The 20,090-nt window shown below is 46.4% G+C and overlaps 2 protein-coding genes across 3 annotated transcripts in view; one reads left to right on the top strand and one right to left on the bottom strand.

The window, feature by feature from the left end:
* The window catches only part of ANKRD27 (ankyrin repeat domain 27), a 47,284-nt gene extending 36,859 nt beyond the window's left edge, over positions 1-10,425 (top strand). Inside the window, exons 26-29 of one of the 2 annotated variants that reach the window (XM_040409588.1) lie at positions 696-795; positions 1,124-1,193; positions 7,506-7,575; positions 9,210-10,425. In XM_040409588.1, coding sequence (XP_040265522.1) covers positions 696-795; positions 1,124-1,193; positions 7,506-7,575; positions 9,210-9,686 — 717 coding nt within the window. In that variant the 3' untranslated portion in view covers positions 9,687-10,425. The remainder of the gene's footprint in view (positions 1-695; positions 796-1,123; positions 1,194-7,505; positions 7,576-9,209) is intronic. The other variant, XM_040409589.1, reaches the window with a different exon arrangement.
* A 3,387-nt stretch (positions 10,426-13,812) lies between these two features.
* Positions 13,813-19,580, bottom strand: PDCD5 (programmed cell death 5). Its single transcript, XM_040410283.1, has 6 exons — positions 19,415-19,580; positions 18,155-18,195; positions 17,800-17,861; positions 17,242-17,333; positions 15,069-15,140; positions 13,813-14,242 (listed from the first exon to the last, which is right to left on the bottom strand). Exons 1-6 carry the CDS (start codon positions 19,484-19,486, stop codon positions 14,198-14,200), a joined length of 384 nt encoding a protein of 127 aa, XP_040266217.1. The 5' UTR covers positions 19,487-19,580; the 3' UTR covers positions 13,813-14,197.
* Between the last annotated feature and the right edge of the window lie 510 nt (positions 19,581-20,090).

Genomic DNA, 20,090 nt, shown 5'->3' with positions numbered 1-20,090 from the left:
TGTGGGAAAAGTGCATAACTCTTCTGCCCAAACTGGGCTCGGGCATATGTGGAAGGGGGGGCTGCTTTAGCCACTAATATCTCCTGAATGTTAGCAGCTAGAGGCATGGGCCTGGTCTTGTTTGAAATTTCCAGGTTTTCATACAAGACCAAAACGACAGCATTCGCCCAGGATAAGCAGGAGATATCGCTGTTAGAAATTTAGTCTGGAATAATTGCGGTAAAACCTGCTTTTACTTTCAGCTGCATTCACTGCATCCCGATTTTCTAACAATACTATCTTCCCATATAGTGAAGATAATGCTTTTGGAATGTTATCTTTCAAACAATACAAAGCCCACATCTCTAGCTGCTACCAAACCAGAGATATGAGCAGCTAAAGCAGCCGTTCCCTTCATTCTGGAGGGGGAGCATTTGCAGAGCTGACAGGCTGTAGGAGGAAAGACAAAATGCTGAAAATATATAGAATGTGGCATTATTATCACTATACGGACCCACAGCATATAGTTATGTTCTATTGACCCTTGCATAGTTAGAGATATGTGACGTCCTATCTAACACAATCCCTATTCGACCTCACAGCAGCAGGGCTGTAGCTGACCTGTTGTGTTGGAGACTTCCAGGCATGAGATGACGGTTATAACGTGGTTTTCTCAGTCCATATAAAACAGCAGTCGATTGTGTGGTTGTTCACAGAACAGCAGAATCCGACAGCTTCTTCTCTCCGCCTCCAGCCACGTGACAGACAGCGGGGCAGCAGCGTCCGAGGAGCAGCCCGGCCACATCCGGAAAAAATGTGAGATGATGGGGGATAATGCGCTTTAATATATGTCCGTAAAGTCCTTTTTATAATATATAGGGGGAGATTTATCAAACTGGTGTAAAGTAGAACTGGACTAGTTGCCCCTAGCAACCATCAGATTCCTCCTTTTATTTTTCACAGCTCCTTTGCAAAAATGAAAGGTGGAATCTGATTGGTTGCTATGGGCAACTAAGCCAGTTCTACTTTACACCAGTTTGATAAATCTCCACCACAATCCTTATTGATCATTCCCCCATTATCTGTGTTAATGGCAATAAGAGACGTAAACCTGTTACCAAAATACTGTCTCCCCTCCTTCCAGCAACGACCTCTAGTCCGACCAGCTCAGAAGCTCATGTAACTCCCAGAAAATCTGATGTCACTCCATCGAAGTAAGTTATAATGTTGTATAAGCATGTAATAATGTACCCTTATATAAGTTTAATATAGCAACACATCCTGTACTGATCATGTATTATACTCCAGAGCTGCACTCACTATTCTGCTGGTGCAATCACTGTGTACATACATTACTTATCCTGTACTGAACCTGAGTTACATCCTGTATTATACTCCAGAGCTGCACTCACTATTCTGCTGGTGCAATCACTGTGTACATACATTACTTATCCTGTACTGAACCTGAGTTACATCCTGTATTATACTCCAGAGCTGCACTCGCTATTCTGCTGGTTTTGAAATCCAGATCACTAGAGCAAACACTGTGCAGACATGTAACAAGCAAGGGAAACTGGGATATTTTCGCTTTGAAATCGGCAGAATTGTGATTGCAGCTCTGTATATTGTGATTGCAGCTGAGTATAATAAAATGTGCTGTAAACTGTCACTTTGGGGCCGGTTCTGTCTGTCTCTTTCAGTCTCTTGCCCGGTCCCATATATATATATATATATATATATATATATATATATATATATATATATATATATATATATATATATATATATATATATATATATATATATATATATATATATATATTCCCTAATAGGAGATTTGATCTGCTGCAGTCTCAGGATTAATGGGATAGAATGATAGAAGTGGCTTTTTATTCCCTCGCCGATCCCAGCAGATGGCCTTATCCTGTATGAGAAGAAAAGCAGATTTGGTCTTTTTTTTTTTTTTTTTTGCACTTACTGCAATTTTGGGGGAAATGACCGGATTAAGTCATTACACAAGATGAAGAGGTGACCCTGAGGTCAGACACGACGGCTCCCTGTACATTAGGAAATAATCTGCGCTTTTCCTGTATGTATCGGCAGGTTCTCAGCCCCACTTCCCAGTTTGGTTTGATGGGGGAAGTGGCATATAAGAAACGGAATTGTCCAAAGTGGTCGACCCTTTTAAGAGGGGAATTCATAGGTCACCACGTTGTTCCCTCAGACCATCTTGGCGACATCTGAAGTAGCTCTCCATTGTCAGGACCCTTTCAGACGGCTCTTTATATTTCGTACTGTGCCCTTTCACTTTCGCATCACTGTGTGACAATCCAACCCAAGAAGCTGAGATATGGGGAGCTGTTTGGGGCTCTCACACAGGAGATCCACTTTACATTCACAATTTCCTCTAAGCTGCCCAGCAAGGAAAGACCGCTCCCACAGGGGCTACCTGAGCTTATCCCTTAAAGGGGTCGTCTGCTTTTTTTTTTTTTTTTCTATTGATGACCTATCCTCAGGATAGGTTATCAATATCAGATCAGCTGTTTGAAGATAAAGCAGCGCTCGTACCGTCGCAACCGGAGTGGTGAGCGGATGTAATGACAAGTATGGCATCCCCATTCAATTCTATGGGATGGCTCGTCTCTATTCAGATTGGTGTGAATGGGGACACCACACGTGTCATTACACCTGCTCCCCGCTGCAGCGAGCTGGTAAACAGAGAAGGGAAGGCAGTGCTTGTACGAGTGCTGTTTTCTCTTCAAAAGCTGATCAGTAGGGGTGCCGGGAGTCAGACATCCCCACCGATCTGATATTGATGACCTATTCTGTGGATAAGTCATTAATGGAGAAAAGCAGACAACCCCTTTGTTAATCGGGTAAAGTGTTTGTAAATAGCTCTGCTCGACCATAGAGAAAACTGTGCAGCCTTTTAGTTACAGCTGCACAGTCCTTTCTATCCTTTCACTGCACTTATCTGTATTAATGGTGCGGGAAGAAGGAAACAGGACGTTACAGGGAGAAAAATAACTGGAGAGGTAAGTAACCGCTACTAACCCTTCTACTGCCACCATCTCCGATTTACTGTTTCTCTGCCCTAGACCACCAGGGATTCTTGCATTAATCCTTTCACTCCCTAACACCACTAGAGATATTTACATTAACCCCTTTCACTGCCCTAGACCACCAGGAATATTGACATTGACCCCTTAACCGCTCAAGAGCACCAGAGATACTGGAATTAACCACCTCACTGTTCAAGACTACTGGGTATAGTAGCTCCTAGACCACCAGGAATACTGGCATTAACACCTTTCACTGCCCTTAACCTTCAGTTATATTAATACATGTGGACACACCTTCTTCCTAGACCACCAGGCATAGGGATTGCTTATTATCCTGCGGGTTTTGTTTAATCACCATCTGGTTATTACGGGGCCACCTTTGTGGAGAGGGGTCTTTTCCCCCTCCCCTGATCAATATCGCACAGTGGAGTGTTGCACTGGGGTGTATATTGTGAGGGTTAGCTCTCTTTCCGGGGTCACGCTTACAGACTTCTTCTCAGACCACGTAGTTTTCATATTAAAACTGTGCTTCAATGTGACACAAGCACCAACAAAAACAATACAAAATAAAAGCCTGTTGTCTGGGCTCTACCTAAACACGTTAACTAAAGCCCTGACTAAACCACAGGTTACAATTCATACCTGGCATCAGGCCCGGCTTTCCCAGCCAAACAGTTCTCCAGCCCCCATGCTGCACAAATACGAGTCCCTTTTGGGGGATCGTGGCCCAACAGTCCTCCAGACTTTGGCCTTGTGACCCTTGTACCGCAGGCGTCACTGTGTCCCCCCGAATTACAGGCTGTCACTTAGCCTCGTGGTCCCTTAGCCTACCAGTCTGAGATCACTCCAAACATCTGTTGGTCTCTGGTCCCGGATAACACATTCCCCCAGACTGACACCCTGGGAGGTGCTTTATCCCAGCCTGATTATTGCAGAACTCACCTGCGATCCTCTCTGGACCAAGGGAACACCCGTCCTGGAAGGGTGTGGATTGGCAGATCCCACTTCCGGTCCTATCTGCCAATCCAACTAAAATCCAGCCGAGAATATACCGAAAACAACCTTGTCTCAGCAACCTACATGCTGCTGAGACTATTGCATCCCGGATTTTAGCTATCCCACCCAGCTGAGGTATCTGAGTGGGATATACAAACCTTCCTGTACTGTCCACAATATATATAGAGACACTTATATATATCTCATCCTCCTAATTTTGGTCTGTTCTTGCCTCATACGTAATTAAAGAGGCACAGAAGAAACAAAAAAAAAAGCTAAGTGTATCTCCGGTTTCAAAAAATTACCGGACGGTTACCCTAAAAGATCTGCAGGGATTGTATCTCTAACATTGTCCGGGAGGAATGGGTCTCTCTAACGGACGAGTTCCGTTCCATGATTCAGGAGGAGGTCAAGGCTACATTATCCCAGCGGTCGGAGTTCCTCCTTCTCTGATTCAGAATGCATGGGTGACGATGCTCCCTCTTCCAGGCAGTGGGAGGAGGACCCCCTTTTGGAAGGAGAGATCACTGAGGGCAGTAAAAAATTCTACTTTACCACTGATATGTCGGACCTCCTAAAAGCTGTAAGAGCCACCACGGGGAGTGGAGGACGTTCAAAAACCTTACTCCATTCAGGAGAAGATGTTTGGGGATCTAAGAACAAAAATAGCCAGAGTATTCCCAATTAAGTAAACATTAAAACATTAGAGATGTGATCTTAGAAGAATGGTCAGACCCTGAGAGGAGGCTAGGGGTGTCCAGAGAATACAAGAACCGCCTGTTTCATCCGGCAGAGTCTAAACTATTTGACGAGATCCCCAAGATGGATGTACAAGTGTCAAACGTCAATAAAAAAAAAAAAAAAATAGTTGCCTTTCGAGGACACATCACAATTGAGAGACCCCATGGAGAGGAAAGCTGATGGCTTATTACGTAAATCTTGGGAGGCGTCTATGTTAATCTCCTCAAATCTAACATCGCTGCGACCTCAGTAGCGAGATCTACGTAACTTTGGCTGAACGAGTTAGAATCCCAATTGAGGAATAAGAAATAATAAACTCTATCCCTCTCCTTAAATCAGCAACGGCCTTTTTTAGCGGATGCTTCCGTGGAGTCCATCAGATTGGACTGAAGAATTTTTTCATTTGCCTGGGAAAAGATAACATCAAAGCCCTCGGCCCAGGAGGTAGTCAGAGCGGGCTACAAGATAGAATTCTCTTCAGTCCCCCCCCCCCCCCCAAAGAGATTTCTTTTATATCAAATCTGGGGTCAAGGAAAGCTCAGAGCGGCATTTGGCAAAGTATCAAGGACCTCATAGGGCTAGGTGTCGTAATTCAGGTCCCAGTCTCAGAACAGGGCCAGGGATTTTACTCCAGTCTCTTTCTGGTAAAAAAAAAAAGGATCATTCCGTATGATCATAAACCTGAGATTCCTCAACAAGTACATTGCCTACAGGAAATTCAGGATGGAATCCCTGATTCCCCTAATAAAAAAGAACGCATGGATGTGTACTGTGGACTTAAAAGACGCGTACTATCACATCCCGATCCACCACAACTCTCAAGAAATTCGCCATAAAAGACCAGCATGGCAACACTTGCCATTTTCAATTTACGGCTCTTCCGTTTGGAATTTCCTCGGCTCCCAGAATATTCACAAAATTGGTGATAGAGATGGTCGTATTCCGGAGACGGAAGGAGCTGAATCTGATCCTCCTATCTAGACTATTTCCTATTAGTGGGCGATACGGTAGATCAATTACTGACCGATCTAGACACGTATTTTTATCCACTCTAGAGGAGCTGGGCTGGATCGTCAGTCCTCAGAAATCCTGTCTGCATCCATCGACCAGAGTAGGGTTCCTGGGTGTCATCCTGGACTCGCAGTCACAGACCACCTTCCTGCCCATAGACAAGATTCAGGCTTTGGGGGAAAAAATCGTGACCTTCCAGAGGAAGAGAATCCGCTCTGTGAGAGAAGCTATGAGTTTGCTGGGAACATTGACGGCCTGTATCCCATCAGTAATGTGGAGCCAGCTCCATTCCGGTCCCATGCAGTCCTGGATTTTGAACATCTGGGACAAACAACAGAAGTCGCTCGATCGCAAGGTTCACATTCCAGGCTACGTAAAGACCTCACTTAAACTGGTGGAAGGTGAGCAGCAATCTCTCACAGTGAGTGGTCTGGAGGAGGTCTCCGTATGTCCAGATTATAGGATAGTACTCAGACTAGACCCAGGGTTCCTACCCAAGGTGGTATCTAACAGAGATCAAGAGATCCTTCTCCCGTCATTTTGCAATAATCCAAAAAATAGCGGGGAGAGTTCTTTTCACTCCTTGGACGTACAGTTTTAAAATACTTGGAGGTCACAAAAAAATGTCAGGAAGTCCGATAGTCTTCTGGTTCAGTTCTCAGGAAAGAACAAAGGGAAGAAGTTATCTAGGTCTTCCGGTGCTAGGTGGATTAAGTGCACAATTTCCCATTGCTATACCGCTCGGGGAGTTTCTTGTCCAGCGAATTTAAAAGCGCGTTCAACTAGAGCTATGTCCTCTTCTTCTCAGGCGGAAAGAGCAGGTGCCTCCCTGGAAGACATTTGTAGAGCGGCAACCTGGTCCAGTGTACATACCTTTTTTATGAAGCATTACCACCTAGATTTTTCTAATACTGCTGATCTGTCTTTTGGACGTAAAGTTGTGGCCATCATAGTGATATGGAAAATCGGAATTAGACTTACCGGTAATTCGGCTTCCATGAGATCACCATGACGGTCCGTTATTCTCTCCCTAATTTCTTTTTCTTTTTGCTGAGTACGGGTATGAGTCAATACCTGCTAATCAGATAATAAGAAAACTATAGATGGTCTCCAAAAATAAGAAAATAATCTCCCTGACGAACAGGGAGACCTCTCTCTGCCCTGGCCTCTGTAGGGACAGGAAACACTGGTGTATGGTGGAGGAAGGGGGTGTTTTAACCTTTTTTTCTGTTCCTGCCCCTACAGAGGTCAGGGGTCAATCTCCTTGTGGCCGTCGCGTTGATCTCATGGAAACCAAATTACCGGTGAGTCTAATTCCAATTTTTTTAATGTGGTTTTCTATTGCCTGGCTGAGAGGAAACAGGCCAAAGGCCTTGGGAAAGACTGATGATTGACGTGAAATTCTGTAGGCCAAATTGTGTGGACCCGGTTATACCCCTGATATGTACCCGCTGTGGAGTGAATAAAAGAATGGGAATTTGTCCCAAGGCAAGTGCCGTGCTGTTTCTTCATAACTTTTATACCCTGTGAACTTATCGTTTTCATATGCCTATGGACTTAATGGAGAGGGGTTCCCACACTATGGGGTGTGTAAGAACACCCGAGCGATGCATAGGGACAGTACCAGGAGCACACGGTCTTCTCCTTATTGGATTTATAGTCAAGTTTATTTAGTTTCAGACCTGACATTTACTCACGTTCTTCCTTTTCTCACAGATCTATAAATGAGAAGAAAATTAGAAGAGATAAGAGTATGCCCAACTTTGACGAGGATCTAATCCATCAGGTCTGTGTCTTACTAAAACTCTAAACTGCAGCTCCTGGCTTTAAAGGGAACCTGTCACCGGGATTTTGTGTATAGAGCTGAGGACATGGGTTGTTAGATGGCCGCCAGCACATCCGCAATACCCAGTCCCCATAGCTCTGTGTGCTTTTATTGTGTAAAAAAAACTATTTGATACATATGCAAATTAACCTGAGATGAGTCCTGTCCCGGACTCATCTCACCTCAAGTTAATTTGCATATGTATCAAATCGGTTTTTTTTACACAATAAAAGCACACAGAGCTATGGGGACTGGGTATTGCGGATGTGCTGGCGGCCATCTAGCAACCCATGTCCTCGGCTCTATACCCAAAATCCCGGTGACAGGTTCCCTTTAAGCTATGAGGGTCTGTGCTGGGGACGTGTCAGGAGGGTTCTCTGCTCTAGACGCCCACTTTCTAGATACCTTTTTGATTGCAATTTATAGAAAGGAGGGTCTCTGGACCCCCACTACTAGCCAGAGCAGAGAATGGCACCAAAGACTAGGCCTCTTTTCTCTCTGTAGGATGGGTATCAGAGTGAAAGTAGATTACGTGAGCTGGTCCCCCACCCAGTGCCCACCCAGTGCACCTAATGTCCCCTTACAGCTGGAATCACATTTGCTGTTTTGGCACAGTTTTTCTTTAACCAAAGCCAGGAATAGATTAAAAAGGAATGGGAGAGATAAGGGAAGGAATTAGACTTATCCTTCCTGCCAGATCCGCTTCTGGCTTTTGCTCAAAAAACGGCATCATAAACTGCATGTGTGATTCCAGCCTTAGGGCTCATGCACACGACTGCAGTCCGCAAAACACTGATACCGGCTGAGTGCATGCTGCCATCTGATGCAGAGTGAACATACGGTCGTGTGCATGAGCCCTTAATGTTAATGAAGGCTATAAGGATAGTGTTTTTTGAATCCAGAGCCAGTGACGAGAGGGGAACCCACTTCAAACTTTGAGATTCACAGGCGCCATTTAATTTTGGTGATATCAAAACAGTGAACCTTTAGGGTCCATTCACACGTCTGTGTGTGTTTTGCAGATCCGCAAAACATGGACACTGGCAATCTGCGTTCCAGCACTTAATAGAAAATGCCTAATCTTGTCCGCAATTGCGGAAAAGAATAGGACCTGTTCTATTTTTTCTGGGAACGGAATTCCGGACCCGGAAGTGCAGATCCGCAATTCCGGATCCGGGCAGCACACCGTGCGGGCCCCATAGAAATGAATGGGCCCGCAATTCCGTTCCGCAAAATGCGGAACGGAATTGCGGACGTGTGAATGGAGCCTTAAGTGATCTGAGCTGAATCTGTAGCTGGCCCAGTGTCTGGACTCCCTGGCATCACCAAGGAACCTACAACATAGGGGGTTGCCCAAGGTTAGGGGAAAAAAAGCTTCCCCTTCCCACAAGCTGCGTGACTCTGGGCCATAGGCTGTCTGGTATTGCAGCTCTGCTCCCTTCACTTGAATACTGCATTACCAGAGGCAGTCTTAGAGTGGCGCTGCTTTTGGGGGGGGAGGCACAAACTAGACCTGCACTTTAAGGTTACATCGGCAACAGCCCCCTATCAGATGTAACTGATTCAGTCCTCACAATCTGCTCCTTCGCTTGCAGCTCTCCATCAGTAGACTGGAGGATGGGAACCCGAAACCACTTGGTGTCCGGAGTTTTGCTGAATTCACGGAAGGTGGAAAAGATGAGTTGGACTCCAGTCTAAAGGCTAAATATACCGTCAGAAGGCACAGCCTTAACGTAGCCTGTGTAACGGACACTGACGAGAACATAAGTGACATCAGTGACACTGTGAACGGGACAGACGTCAGCTCTCCGCTGTCTGAAACCTGCAACCTGGACCTGGAAGAAGCCTCTAACCAGGAGCTGTCAGAAATGAACGCCTGGAAGGATCCAGCCAATCCTCAGACCACAGATATTACCCAAAAGCTGGATGACTTGGACTGTTCCGGGGGCCCGGAATGCTGCTGTGTAGCTTGCACGTTGGCACTAGAGTCGTCTTGGTCTTTGGTTGACTCATTCAGTCAGGGCTGCTGTGATGGTCCTGAACAGGAGGACCCCAGTGCGGTCAGTCCTTAACCATCACTAGTAGGGCTTTGCTGACATGGCGATCAGGACTCCTCTGATGTAGAACTAACCTGCGGTGTATGTAATGTCGTCTGTGGACTCGTCCAATTAATGTGTCACTAAGCCAAACACTGTTTACTGATGACAGAATGGAAGCACAAGAAGGGAAATATAAATCACTGAGGGCATCAACTGCTTACTGACCAGTCACTATGATTATGTAAATGTTGGCATTGGGTGTGATACCCTAATACAGGGGTAGCCAACCTGCGGTTTACCAGCTGTTGCAAAACTACAACTCCCAGCATGCCCAGACTGCCTACAGCAGGGCATGGTGGGAATTGTGTTTTTACAACAGCTGGGGAGCTGCAGGTTGGCCATCCCTGCCCTAATAGTTATACCTGTGTCATTCTGTCCACTTGGAGCTAATCAAGAGGGAGGGGGGGCAAAATAAAATTCTTCAGATTCACATGATCCCTCTTAGCCAGTAAGAATCTCTGAAAATAATCATAGGACGTGCACTTCCCAGAAACAGTTCAGACTGCACCATATGATCCTTTTCAGAGCTGCCGATTGGCTCAGAAACACAAAACATATGACTTCAGGAAGCGCTCTCCAGTTCAGCACTTAAAGGGGTTGTCCGGGTTCAGAGCGGAACCCGGACATACCCTTATTTTCACCCAGGCAGCCCCCCTGATGTTGGCATCGGAGTATCTTATGCTCCAATGCTCTCTTTTGCCCTGTGCTGGATCGCGCAGGGTTCGGGCTCTTTTGCTTACAATAACACACGGCCGGGCGGAAGCTTCCCCCCTGCAGTGTGTTTGGTGATGTCACCGGCTCTGATGGGTGTGCTTTAGCGCTGCCCTAGCTGTTTTACTGGCTAGGGCAGCACTAAAGCCTGCCCATCAGTGCCGGTGACGTCACCGGGTTTCCTGGCAGCCCCATGGAGAGCCCCGGTACGTCACCGGAACTCTTTAAAAAGGCCTTTGCCCTGCGCGATTTAGCTCAAGTCAGGGGGGCTGCCGGGGTGAAAATAAAGGCATGTCTGGGTTCAGCTCTGAACCCATACAACCACATGTGGTGCAAAAGAAGCAGACTCTCTCCTGTGGAAAGTCTGCAGCATTTCCAACTAAGTGGATTATACTTCAAAAATTGCACTGCAAACTGATTTGCATACAGGTTTTCAATTAGCTCCTTTCCAATGCGAAGACCTGCTTTGATTCCTAAGGCCTTTTTCACACGGGCGGGTTTTCCATCACGGTGCGGTGTAAAGCGAACGCTCCTGACCCATTCATTTTAATGGGTCTGTGTTTTTCATGCATCATTTCTGCATTCAGGAAAAAAATCTCATGTCCTATATTGTGTTTTTCACGCAGCTCTTGTTCCATAGAAGTGAATGGGCCTTCAGTGAAATCAGGATACAATGCGTTTTTCGCTGATGGGTTGCTAGGATATGTGGATTGTTTATTTTTTTTCCACGTGTCTGATTGCATTCGGCGGTTCAATTTTTTTTTTTTTCCAAAGTGGGTGCAATCGCTGACAAAACTGATTGAACTTGCCTGCCAAACCATCAGTTTTTCCCTGAACAGATCCCGACACAATCCGTAACGCCCACGTGAAAGAGGCCTAAAGCAATGCTGCTGCAAAAACCAACCGATTTGGGGCTTTTTTTTTTTGCATCGGTGGACTTTGGCCAGATTCGCTGAGGAAAATCTAGTGATCTTTCTAGTATAGCTGTACCCTTTGGGGGAATCACATGGGTGTCATCATGCTAACAGAGCAGTCATAGTGACGGGTATCTGTTAAGTTCCAACCACTGCTTTTTCCCTTGTCTTAGGTGTATAGCACAGGTAACTTTTTTTTTTTTTTTTTACGCAATTTACCATTTCTACTAATATTTGGTGGCTTTTTACCCCCAACACTAAGACCTCATTCAGACTGCTGTAACGTGGGTGCATTTTACTGGCTGTATTCTGACCACAGGTCCCATAGGCACATATCTTGTATAGGTGCAGGGATCGGCAACCTTTAGCACTTTTCCAGCTGCTGTAAAACTACAACTCCCAGCATACAAACATGCTAGACTGTTCGTCTAACACCCATAGAAGTGAATGAAGCATTCTGGGAGTTGTAGTTTCTGAACAGCTGGCATGCCGGAGGTTACTGATCCCTGCCATGGAGGATGTGTTGCTGTGGTTTTCATCTATTTTGGGTGTTGAAGGAGTTAGTTTGCAATCCATGCGCTGTAAACCCACAGTCCTTGGGCTGGGACTCTGAGCGGCTCTCAATATCTGCCACACATAGGGTGAAGTGTGCAGAGAAAATACATGTCACCCATGCAGATTTTGCCACGGATTTGTCATGTAATCTGTGGCAAAAATCTACTCCTTGTGGCAGCACCCCCAACATTGTAGGCAATACTGCAGTGTTCCTTCTTCAAAAACGAACGTAGCCGATAGCCAATGAGGATCCTTGCTGCACAGTTACCTGCAGGCGACTCCGTGGAGCCCCAGTGCTCACGTCTAGGAGCAATTTTAAGTGAAATTCTCATTAACCACTCATCTCCAGGCACAGGATCGGTACTGCCCCTCTCTTTCCAACATTTCGCTGTCCCAGTCCAAGGTCCCTTTCACAAGTAATGATGTGCGGCTATTTTTCTACGTAACTCATGAACGCAGAGTGTTTCTGATGTGCCTTTCACCTGTGCCAAATACTAAAGGTTTAACACAATAAAGGACTCTACAAAATGTGTCGGTGCTGTCTGTGTGGGGAGGGGATCACACTCCATTATGTACTAACACTGGTAGGGAAAGAGATCAGACAGTCCTGACCCATTTTGCTCTGGTCTTGACCCAAAAGCTCAGACTAATCTACTGCGATTGCACCAAAAAACGTTTGGCAATAGGTGCATTAAATTGCCCTATTGCATCTGGCATGAGGTAGCTTTACAGTAGGTCTTATTTGCAAGTTTCTAATCATTTGGGGTCTACAGCTCTGTTGAGATCTATGTGTCTCCATGGCAACAAACAAAAACCCCTGTATTGTCCGACCCTGCGGTCATTCTTCCTCCTGTCCTCTATGCTAGCAAACATTCAGTAGGTTACTAAGACACAGGGGGCTGATGGAAGGACATATGACAGCATACAATGCAGGTTAATGCGTCTCCATGGTAACTGAAGGCAAGCCATTCCTGTATGATCTGATCCTGCATGGTCAGACTACTCCAAGCATGTTGTCCGTTACCATGGTGATGCACAAGTTTGCATAGAAGCCGTGAAGAAGAGATGGGACGTGTTTAATCAAGACCTATCACAAAGTGGCTTCTTTTTTTTTTTCATTGCAGGTGCATTGGCATGATAAAAAAATAAATAAAAAATAATTAATTAGGGTACTTTCACACTTGCGGCAGAGGATTCCAGCAGGCAGTTCCGTCAAAATGTATGCCAACTGATGGCATTTGTCATCACCGTATGACAACTGCATTGAAATGCCAGATCAGTTTCTCTGGTGTCATCGGGAAAAACGGATCCAGCATTTTTTTTTCAAATTTTTGGCGGTCCGAGCATCCGCAGACCGCAATGCCGGATCCGTTTTGCCGGAACAGTCATTAATGCATGTCAATGGGGAAAAAAATGCTGGATCCGGCGTTCTGGAATTTTGGACGGAGATAAAACTGCAGCATGCTGCAGTATTATCTCCGTCCTGAAAAGTCAAAAAGACTGAACTGAACGGATTGCTCTCCATTCAGAATGCATTAGGATAAAACTGATCAGTTCTTTTCCAGTATTGAGCCCCGAGGACGGAACTCAGTGCCGGAAAAGAAAAACGCTAGTGTGAAAGTACCCTTAGACAATTTGGGTGGGGGAGGATTAGAGGTACACTAACCTTACTGCAATTCTGTAGCCAAATAAAGAGCATTTATAAGAAGGTCACTGTTACCTGCACATTATGGCACCACCCAACCTGCTTGGTGGAGGAGCTTTCACAAGTGGCATCCAATGCATAGTCCCAAACTGGAGTACGGGGAGTAGTTACCATGATCGGTGTAGCACCCGCTGAATCACTGCACTACTGGTCTGGTGATAGGTCCCCTTTATATTACCAACCCACAAACCATCAGGGCAATACTCATCACAAATACAGCACAAAAACAAAATGTTTTTAATTTTGCATGTTTCTTGAGAACAATGCTCAGCTATCGCTGTGTCACATCCACCCCTCTGGTACAAAAAGTTGTCAGAGCAACATCTCGTAATAAACAGTCCAAATAATTTACTATTTAAAAAGAGGGTACTACTTGAGTAACTGCAGGGGGTGTCGCATCGAGTGCTGCGGGGTGTGCCCAGGCCCTATGGCAACTGGAAATGAACGCAGCAAATGGATGCTCAATATAATAAAAAAAAAATAATCATAACCACAATCATCATTGACCGGGGTCTCCCTCGGGAAGTCGGATTAGTTCAGTGCTTCTCAATGTAACGCAAGTGCTCCGGGTGCAGAGTCTGTACCGGGCCGGCCTCACCTCAGTCGTCTTCCTCGTCCGAGTCCATCACCTTCCTTCTGTTAAACTGGAAGAAAAAGAAACCATTGCATGAGCTTAGAATGGCGCAAAAGTCCAATCACCTGCAAAACCACAACGCCCAGCAAGATCTGACAACCGGTGGCCATCAGGGCATGCTGGGAGTTGTAGTCCTGCAACAGCTCAAGAACCAAACCTTGGAGACAATTGATTTTGAGGACCCTATAACTACTGCCCCACAGTCTAGGTAGAACTTTCCAATATAGCCCCCTAACCAGAGGACAACGTCTGCCGAGGGAGGGGATATCGGCTATAAATGCGCACTTCAGCCAAACTGTGGGATTAGAAAAGACAATTACTCCTACCAATAACTGGATTTTCTATTTAGCTTCCACAGGAACAGCTTAATACCAGTACTGTAGGTGAGGCGTATGGAAAAACATGGCTGCCTTCTTCCAAAAACAGCACCAACCCCGTCCATGGGTTGCATCTGGTATTGCCACTTGGCTCCATTGGACTCAAAGGGGGCAGAGCTGCAATACTGCCCACAACCTGTGGACGGGGTGGTGTTTTATTTATTTTTTTGTAGAAAGCAGACATTTTTTTAATCCTGGACAGCCCCCAAGTGACACTACAAAAGTGTGCAAAGTGTCCGATAAGGGATAATTCAAACAAGCCAAGGCAAGATCCCCCATTTTTTTAAGTAGTAATTTTATCAAATTATAATGTCAGCTGCACAAAGGATATTTTAGAACCACCATGCTTTATACTGCATGTGATATTACATGCTACACTTTTGGCTGCAGCTACTAACAACCCCTCTCCTCATATAGATTCTCTCAAAAGTCAGTGGGTGTTCAGCATTGACCTCTTACCTTCACCGTTGTCTTCTTTTCCGTCTGCTGACTCACTTTCTCCAAAATCTCTATTAGTCCTTGCTCAGAAAGCTGAGGAGAGCAATAGGGGAGGGTTACCGGTCAGCAATGCAGATACACAACAACCCCCAGCACTTAGAACGTACAACATTCATTTTACTCTGCGCAGTTACAGCCTGGAAACCATCACATAGAAACATAGAATGTGTCGGCAGATAAGAACCATTTGGCCCATCTAGTCTGCCCAATATACTGAGTACTATGAATAGCCCCTGGCCCTATCTTATATGAAGGATGGCCTTATGCCTATCCCATGCATGCTTAAACTCCTTCACTGTATTTGCAGCTACCACTTCTGCAGGAAGGCTATTCCATGCATCCACTACTCTCTCAGTAAAGTAATACTTCCTGATATTACTTTTGAACCTTTGCCCCTTTATTGGGGTGTGTCCTCCACATTATACACATGAATGGCCAGTTTAAAGGGCATCTGTCAGCAGTTTTGTACCTATGACACTGGCTGACCCGTTACATGTGCGCTCAGCAGCTGAAGGCATCTGTGTTGGTCCCATGTTCATATGTGCCCGCATTGCTGAGAAATATGATGTTTTAATATATGCAAATGAGCCTCTAGGAGCAACGGGGGCGTTGCCGTTACACCTAGAGGCTCTGCTCTCTCTGTAACTGCTGCATCCTCTGCACTTTGACAGGACCAGGCAGTGAAAACATCACCACATCTGGCCAGCAAGGTGGAGAAGGTCTGGCAGTTGCCGAGAGAGCAGAGCCTCTAGGTGCAATGGTAACGCCCCCGTTGCTCCTAGAGGCTCATTTGCATATATTAAAAATACAATTTTTCTCAGCGATGCGGGCAAATATGAACATGGGACCAACACAGATGTCTTCAGCTGACAAGTGCACATGTAACAGGTCAGCCAGTGTCATAGGGACAGATCTGCTGAAGGATGCCCTGTCATACTGACAGTTTTATGTCAGTATGATCCTGTAGCAGTAAGGTCATGCAGAGGCACACAGCATGAAAAATCATGAGAATGCCATACTCTCCTGCAAGTCCAGAACAGAGGATCACGCTCACACACAGAGTGTGGACTTACACGTGTGCAACAGTCCCGAGATGCCCCGTGAGGAAGCGCATAGCGAAACGATCGTCGGGCGGCGCGCTCCAGGCTGGGTCAGTAACCTTGATTGTTACGATTACGGTTAGCGATAATGTATTCGGCTATGCAGATGTACGTCACCGTTCTTCACTATTAGTATTGAGCGGTGAATTGCATTATATGGGCGCACGGTTGCTACACGGAGCCTTATATAGGATTATATTGCCATTTATAACTGCACTAGTGCCTTATTCTAATTGTCATACTCCAGTTTATCTCATGTCTGCTGCTATATGTATTTTATGATAATTATGTTATAGATGTTTATGTGGATTGCTCAATAAATTATTAAAGTTTATACTAAATTTTGCGTGGTAGCGTTTTTTTTTTTAGCTTAATAGGAGTTGTATGTATGATTCCATGCGAGATACTTATGGTATTTAATCTTTGGTGTTTTACATGTCAATAAGACTATAATCTGTTAACCTGCTTGTTGACTGTTTCCGCATGATCAAAAACAGTAAAAGTAAGGCCTCTTGCACACAAACTTTTTTCCCCCCGTTTACGTTCCGTTTTTTGAGTTCATTTCAACGGATCCGCCAAAAAAACAGAAGGTGCTCCGTATGTCTTCCGTTTCTGTATGTCCGTTCAAAGACAGAACATGTCCTATTATTGTCTGTATAACGGACAAGTATAGGACTGTTCTATCAGGGGCCAGCTGTTCCGTTTGGCAAAAAAACAGAATGCACACGGACGTCATCCGTATTTTTTGCGGACCGCAAAATACTGAAAAAGCCACACGGTCGCGTGCAAGAGGCCTAAACGTGATAAACAGCAAAAAGGTGAAGACAATATATTCGTGGGCTGCTGGACTTTGTCCTTGCATATGGATTTTAACACTAGAGATGTAGTTTGCATTTGTGTAGCTTGGGGGTTGTAGTACCATCGATTGGTAGGGACCCCAAGATAGACAAACTAGAAACATGATTTTATTTCAATTTTTGCCTTTTGCCTTATAAGGAAACATTCTATAGAATAACATGGAGGAGGGCACTCACCTTGCCACCCAGTTGCCCAAATTTTGCCATCTGTATAAGGTAATTTTCCACAGCTTTGGCTTTTTCAGGCTTCACTAGCGCCAAATTATTCACTGTGTGAAAGAAAACGAGATTAGAATTTTTTATTTTATTTAACTGGGGTTGTTTAAAGCCCCCTGCTCATTCCAGTGAGCCCCCTAACAGGGTATGAACACAACTGTGCCAAAGTCAGGAAGGAGGGGATGGCATGTCTGCAGGATGTGATTACAAAGGGTCTGTAGCATGCTACCTACCATGGAGCTGCATAGGTCTGCATAGTAGCTGCAACCCTAAAACAGGAAGAGGATATCTGCAGCACTGCACAGTTGCAGAAGTTTGCATAGCCCAAGGGCTTCCCCGTCCAGGATTGGATTTACCATATGAACGCCGCCAGCCTGACCACTGGGACCTCCACAGCACCTGGTCAGTAGCATGGCAGTAATGGGTGAAGGACAAAAGGACCGAGGTGTTTTACCTACTGCCAGAGCACTCACAGGGGTCACACCCTCACTACCCACATTATTGACGAGTGATACTCACGCCTCGCCCGGGCAGCCTGGCTCAGGACCTGCGACAAGATGCTATTCCTCATCTCGTCCTCCCTGTAATTTAAAGGGACGTCAATTACCGGTACGGTCTCGTTACTGCACTGTATACCAGATGGCTCGGGGGCTGCCGGTTCACAATTACAGTCCATTTACACACAGGTGGGACCCCCGCCAATCAGACAATTAACCCCATCCTGTGGAGTAGCTTGAGTTGTGTCAGGACATTACGGTTTTGCATCCGACCATTATCCGTAGCCATATGCTCAGTCAAAGAACCTGCACCTGGACGTAGGGTCACCCGACTTCCGATGAGGGTTGTAGTAGCAGGTTCTCACGTATACTATTACCTTTGTTTGGCTTCTTGCTGACTCTGATCACTCCCAGCATCCTGGAGGCAGAAAGAACAAAACAGCGTCAAGACTCAGGGCACTTTCACACTAGCGTTTTTGTCTTCCGGTATTGAGTTCCGTCCTAGGGGCTCAATACCGGAAAGAAACTGACCAGTTTTATCCTAATGCATTCTGAATGGAGAGCAATCCGTTCAGGATGCATCAGTTCAGTCCCTCTTACGTTTTTTGGCCGGAGAAAATACCGCAGTTTTCTCTCCGGCCCAAAATCCTTAACACTTGCCGTTCTTCCGGTCCGCGCAGATCTTCAAATCTGTGAAAAAAATAAATACCGGATCCGTTTTCCCGGATGACACCAGAGAGACGGATCCGGTATTTTAATGCATTTGTCAGACGGATCCGCACCCAGATCCGTCTGACAAATGCCATCCGTTTGCGTCCGGATTGCCGGATCAACGGAACTGCCTGCCGGAATCCTCTGCCGCAAGTGTGAAAGTACCTAAAATAACGTGAACATTTATTTTCTTGGTGCAATCAGTTTGGGGCTTAGAACACCCTATAGAAATATGGGAAGAGGGGGGGGGCAGTGAATGACAAAAGGTAGATGTGGGGGAGGTTGTCCTGTGCTGCAAAAATCTATCTAGACCAGGGGTGCACAACCTTTTCTGGTTAGGGGGCCACATTGTCAGCCTGAACCGATTCCAAGAGCCGAAAATATAACTTAAAGGGGTATTACCAACTGAAATACTATATATCCTAAATGTCTTGTTACACTTCTAGTCCTCGCATCTAATGGGAGAATACATGTGAGCAGCCACAAAACACGGACATACACGTCTGTTACCGGATGGTTGGGGGCCGCACAGAATGCTATTGAGGGCTGCATGTGGCCCCCCAGCCGCAGGTTAGGCACCCCTGATCTAGACCCTGGCCTAAGTGTAATCATTTGTGGGGGGCAGGACAGGGAGGATACAGATTTCGGGGGGGGGGGGGGGGCAGGGAGTATACATTGTTATTGGGGGGGGGGGTCAGGACAGGGAGGATTCAGATTTTTGGGACAACAGGGAGGATAGAGATTGGGGGAGGGGAGGGGGTGGCAGGACAGGGAGGATAGATACTTGGGGGGGGGGGCAGCGAGGGTATAGATTTGGGGGGGGGGGGGAGGGAGATTTGGGGTACACTTGAGCATAAGCTCGGGGTGCATAAAAACCCGTAATCCTTGGTGCACCCAACTGACAACCCCCCACTGTGTCAGCTCACCCCACGTCTGCCCGTGCCCTGCAGCTCTGCCAGCCGCTGCTGCCTTATAGCTTCCAGCTCCGGGTCCGCCATGCTGCTTACACCCCGAAATCCGCTCCTCGGGCCTCCTCCCACCCGTTGCCGTCCGCGCCTTACGTCACCACGCCGCTGACGTCACCCGCTCACAGAGCACGCTAACTACACAACAACAGACATTACTAGTGGATCGGTAAAGGCTAATCCCATGAACGGGAAGGACCTTCTGACGTCAAGGAGGCACGTGACATACTGAAATCACGTGACCGCAAAGCGGACCCATCCTCATCCAGACTTCAGAGTGATGGGTCTGAAGTGAGAGAAGAGAAGAACCAGCGCCTGTCTGTGTGTGTAGGGGGGGGGGAGAACATGGCGGTGTGGTTAGAGCTGGGGATGCAGATGGGAGGCCTGTGTACATTGGGGAACAGTGGGATACGCTTAAAGGGGTATTCTCATCCTTATGACCACAGGAATTGTGGTGGCCGCGCGTGCGCAGACGACTTCCTCTCTTCTCCCGGCTGGCCGCGCGCTGTACTGAACGCGCACGCCGAGGCCGCGCATGCGCTATGGTGATTTCTTCCTGGCCAGTATAGTATACTTGTCAGGAAGAAGTCACCAGGGCGCATGCGCGGCCTCGGCGTGCGCGTTCAGTACAGCGCGC

The sequence above is a fragment of the Bufo bufo genome, chromosome 10 (assembly GCF_905171765.1).
Source record: "Bufo bufo chromosome 10, aBufBuf1.1, whole genome shotgun sequence".
Taxonomy (NCBI): Eukaryota; Metazoa; Chordata; class Amphibia; order Anura; family Bufonidae; genus Bufo; species Bufo bufo.
Note: the sequence above shows the minus strand (reverse complement) of the source record. Positions and strands in the feature narration are given on the sequence as shown.

What these genes read in the sequence shown, in the direction of transcription:
- PDCD5 (XM_040410283.1), bottom strand. Translation starts at nt 19,486, where the DNA reads ATGGCGGACCCGGAGCTGGAAGCTATAAGGCAGCAGCGGCTGGCAGAG. An exon ending in CCAGGCTGCCCGGGCGAGGC is followed by an intron (nt 17,334 to 17,799) that starts GTGAGTATCACT and finishes TCTTTCACACAG; the next exon opens with TGAATAATTTGGCGCTAGTG. An exon ending in AAAAGAAGACAACGGTGAAG is followed by an intron (nt 14,243 to 15,068) that starts GTAAGAGGTCAA and finishes TTTTTCTTCCAG; the next exon opens with TTTAACAGAAGGAAGGTGAT.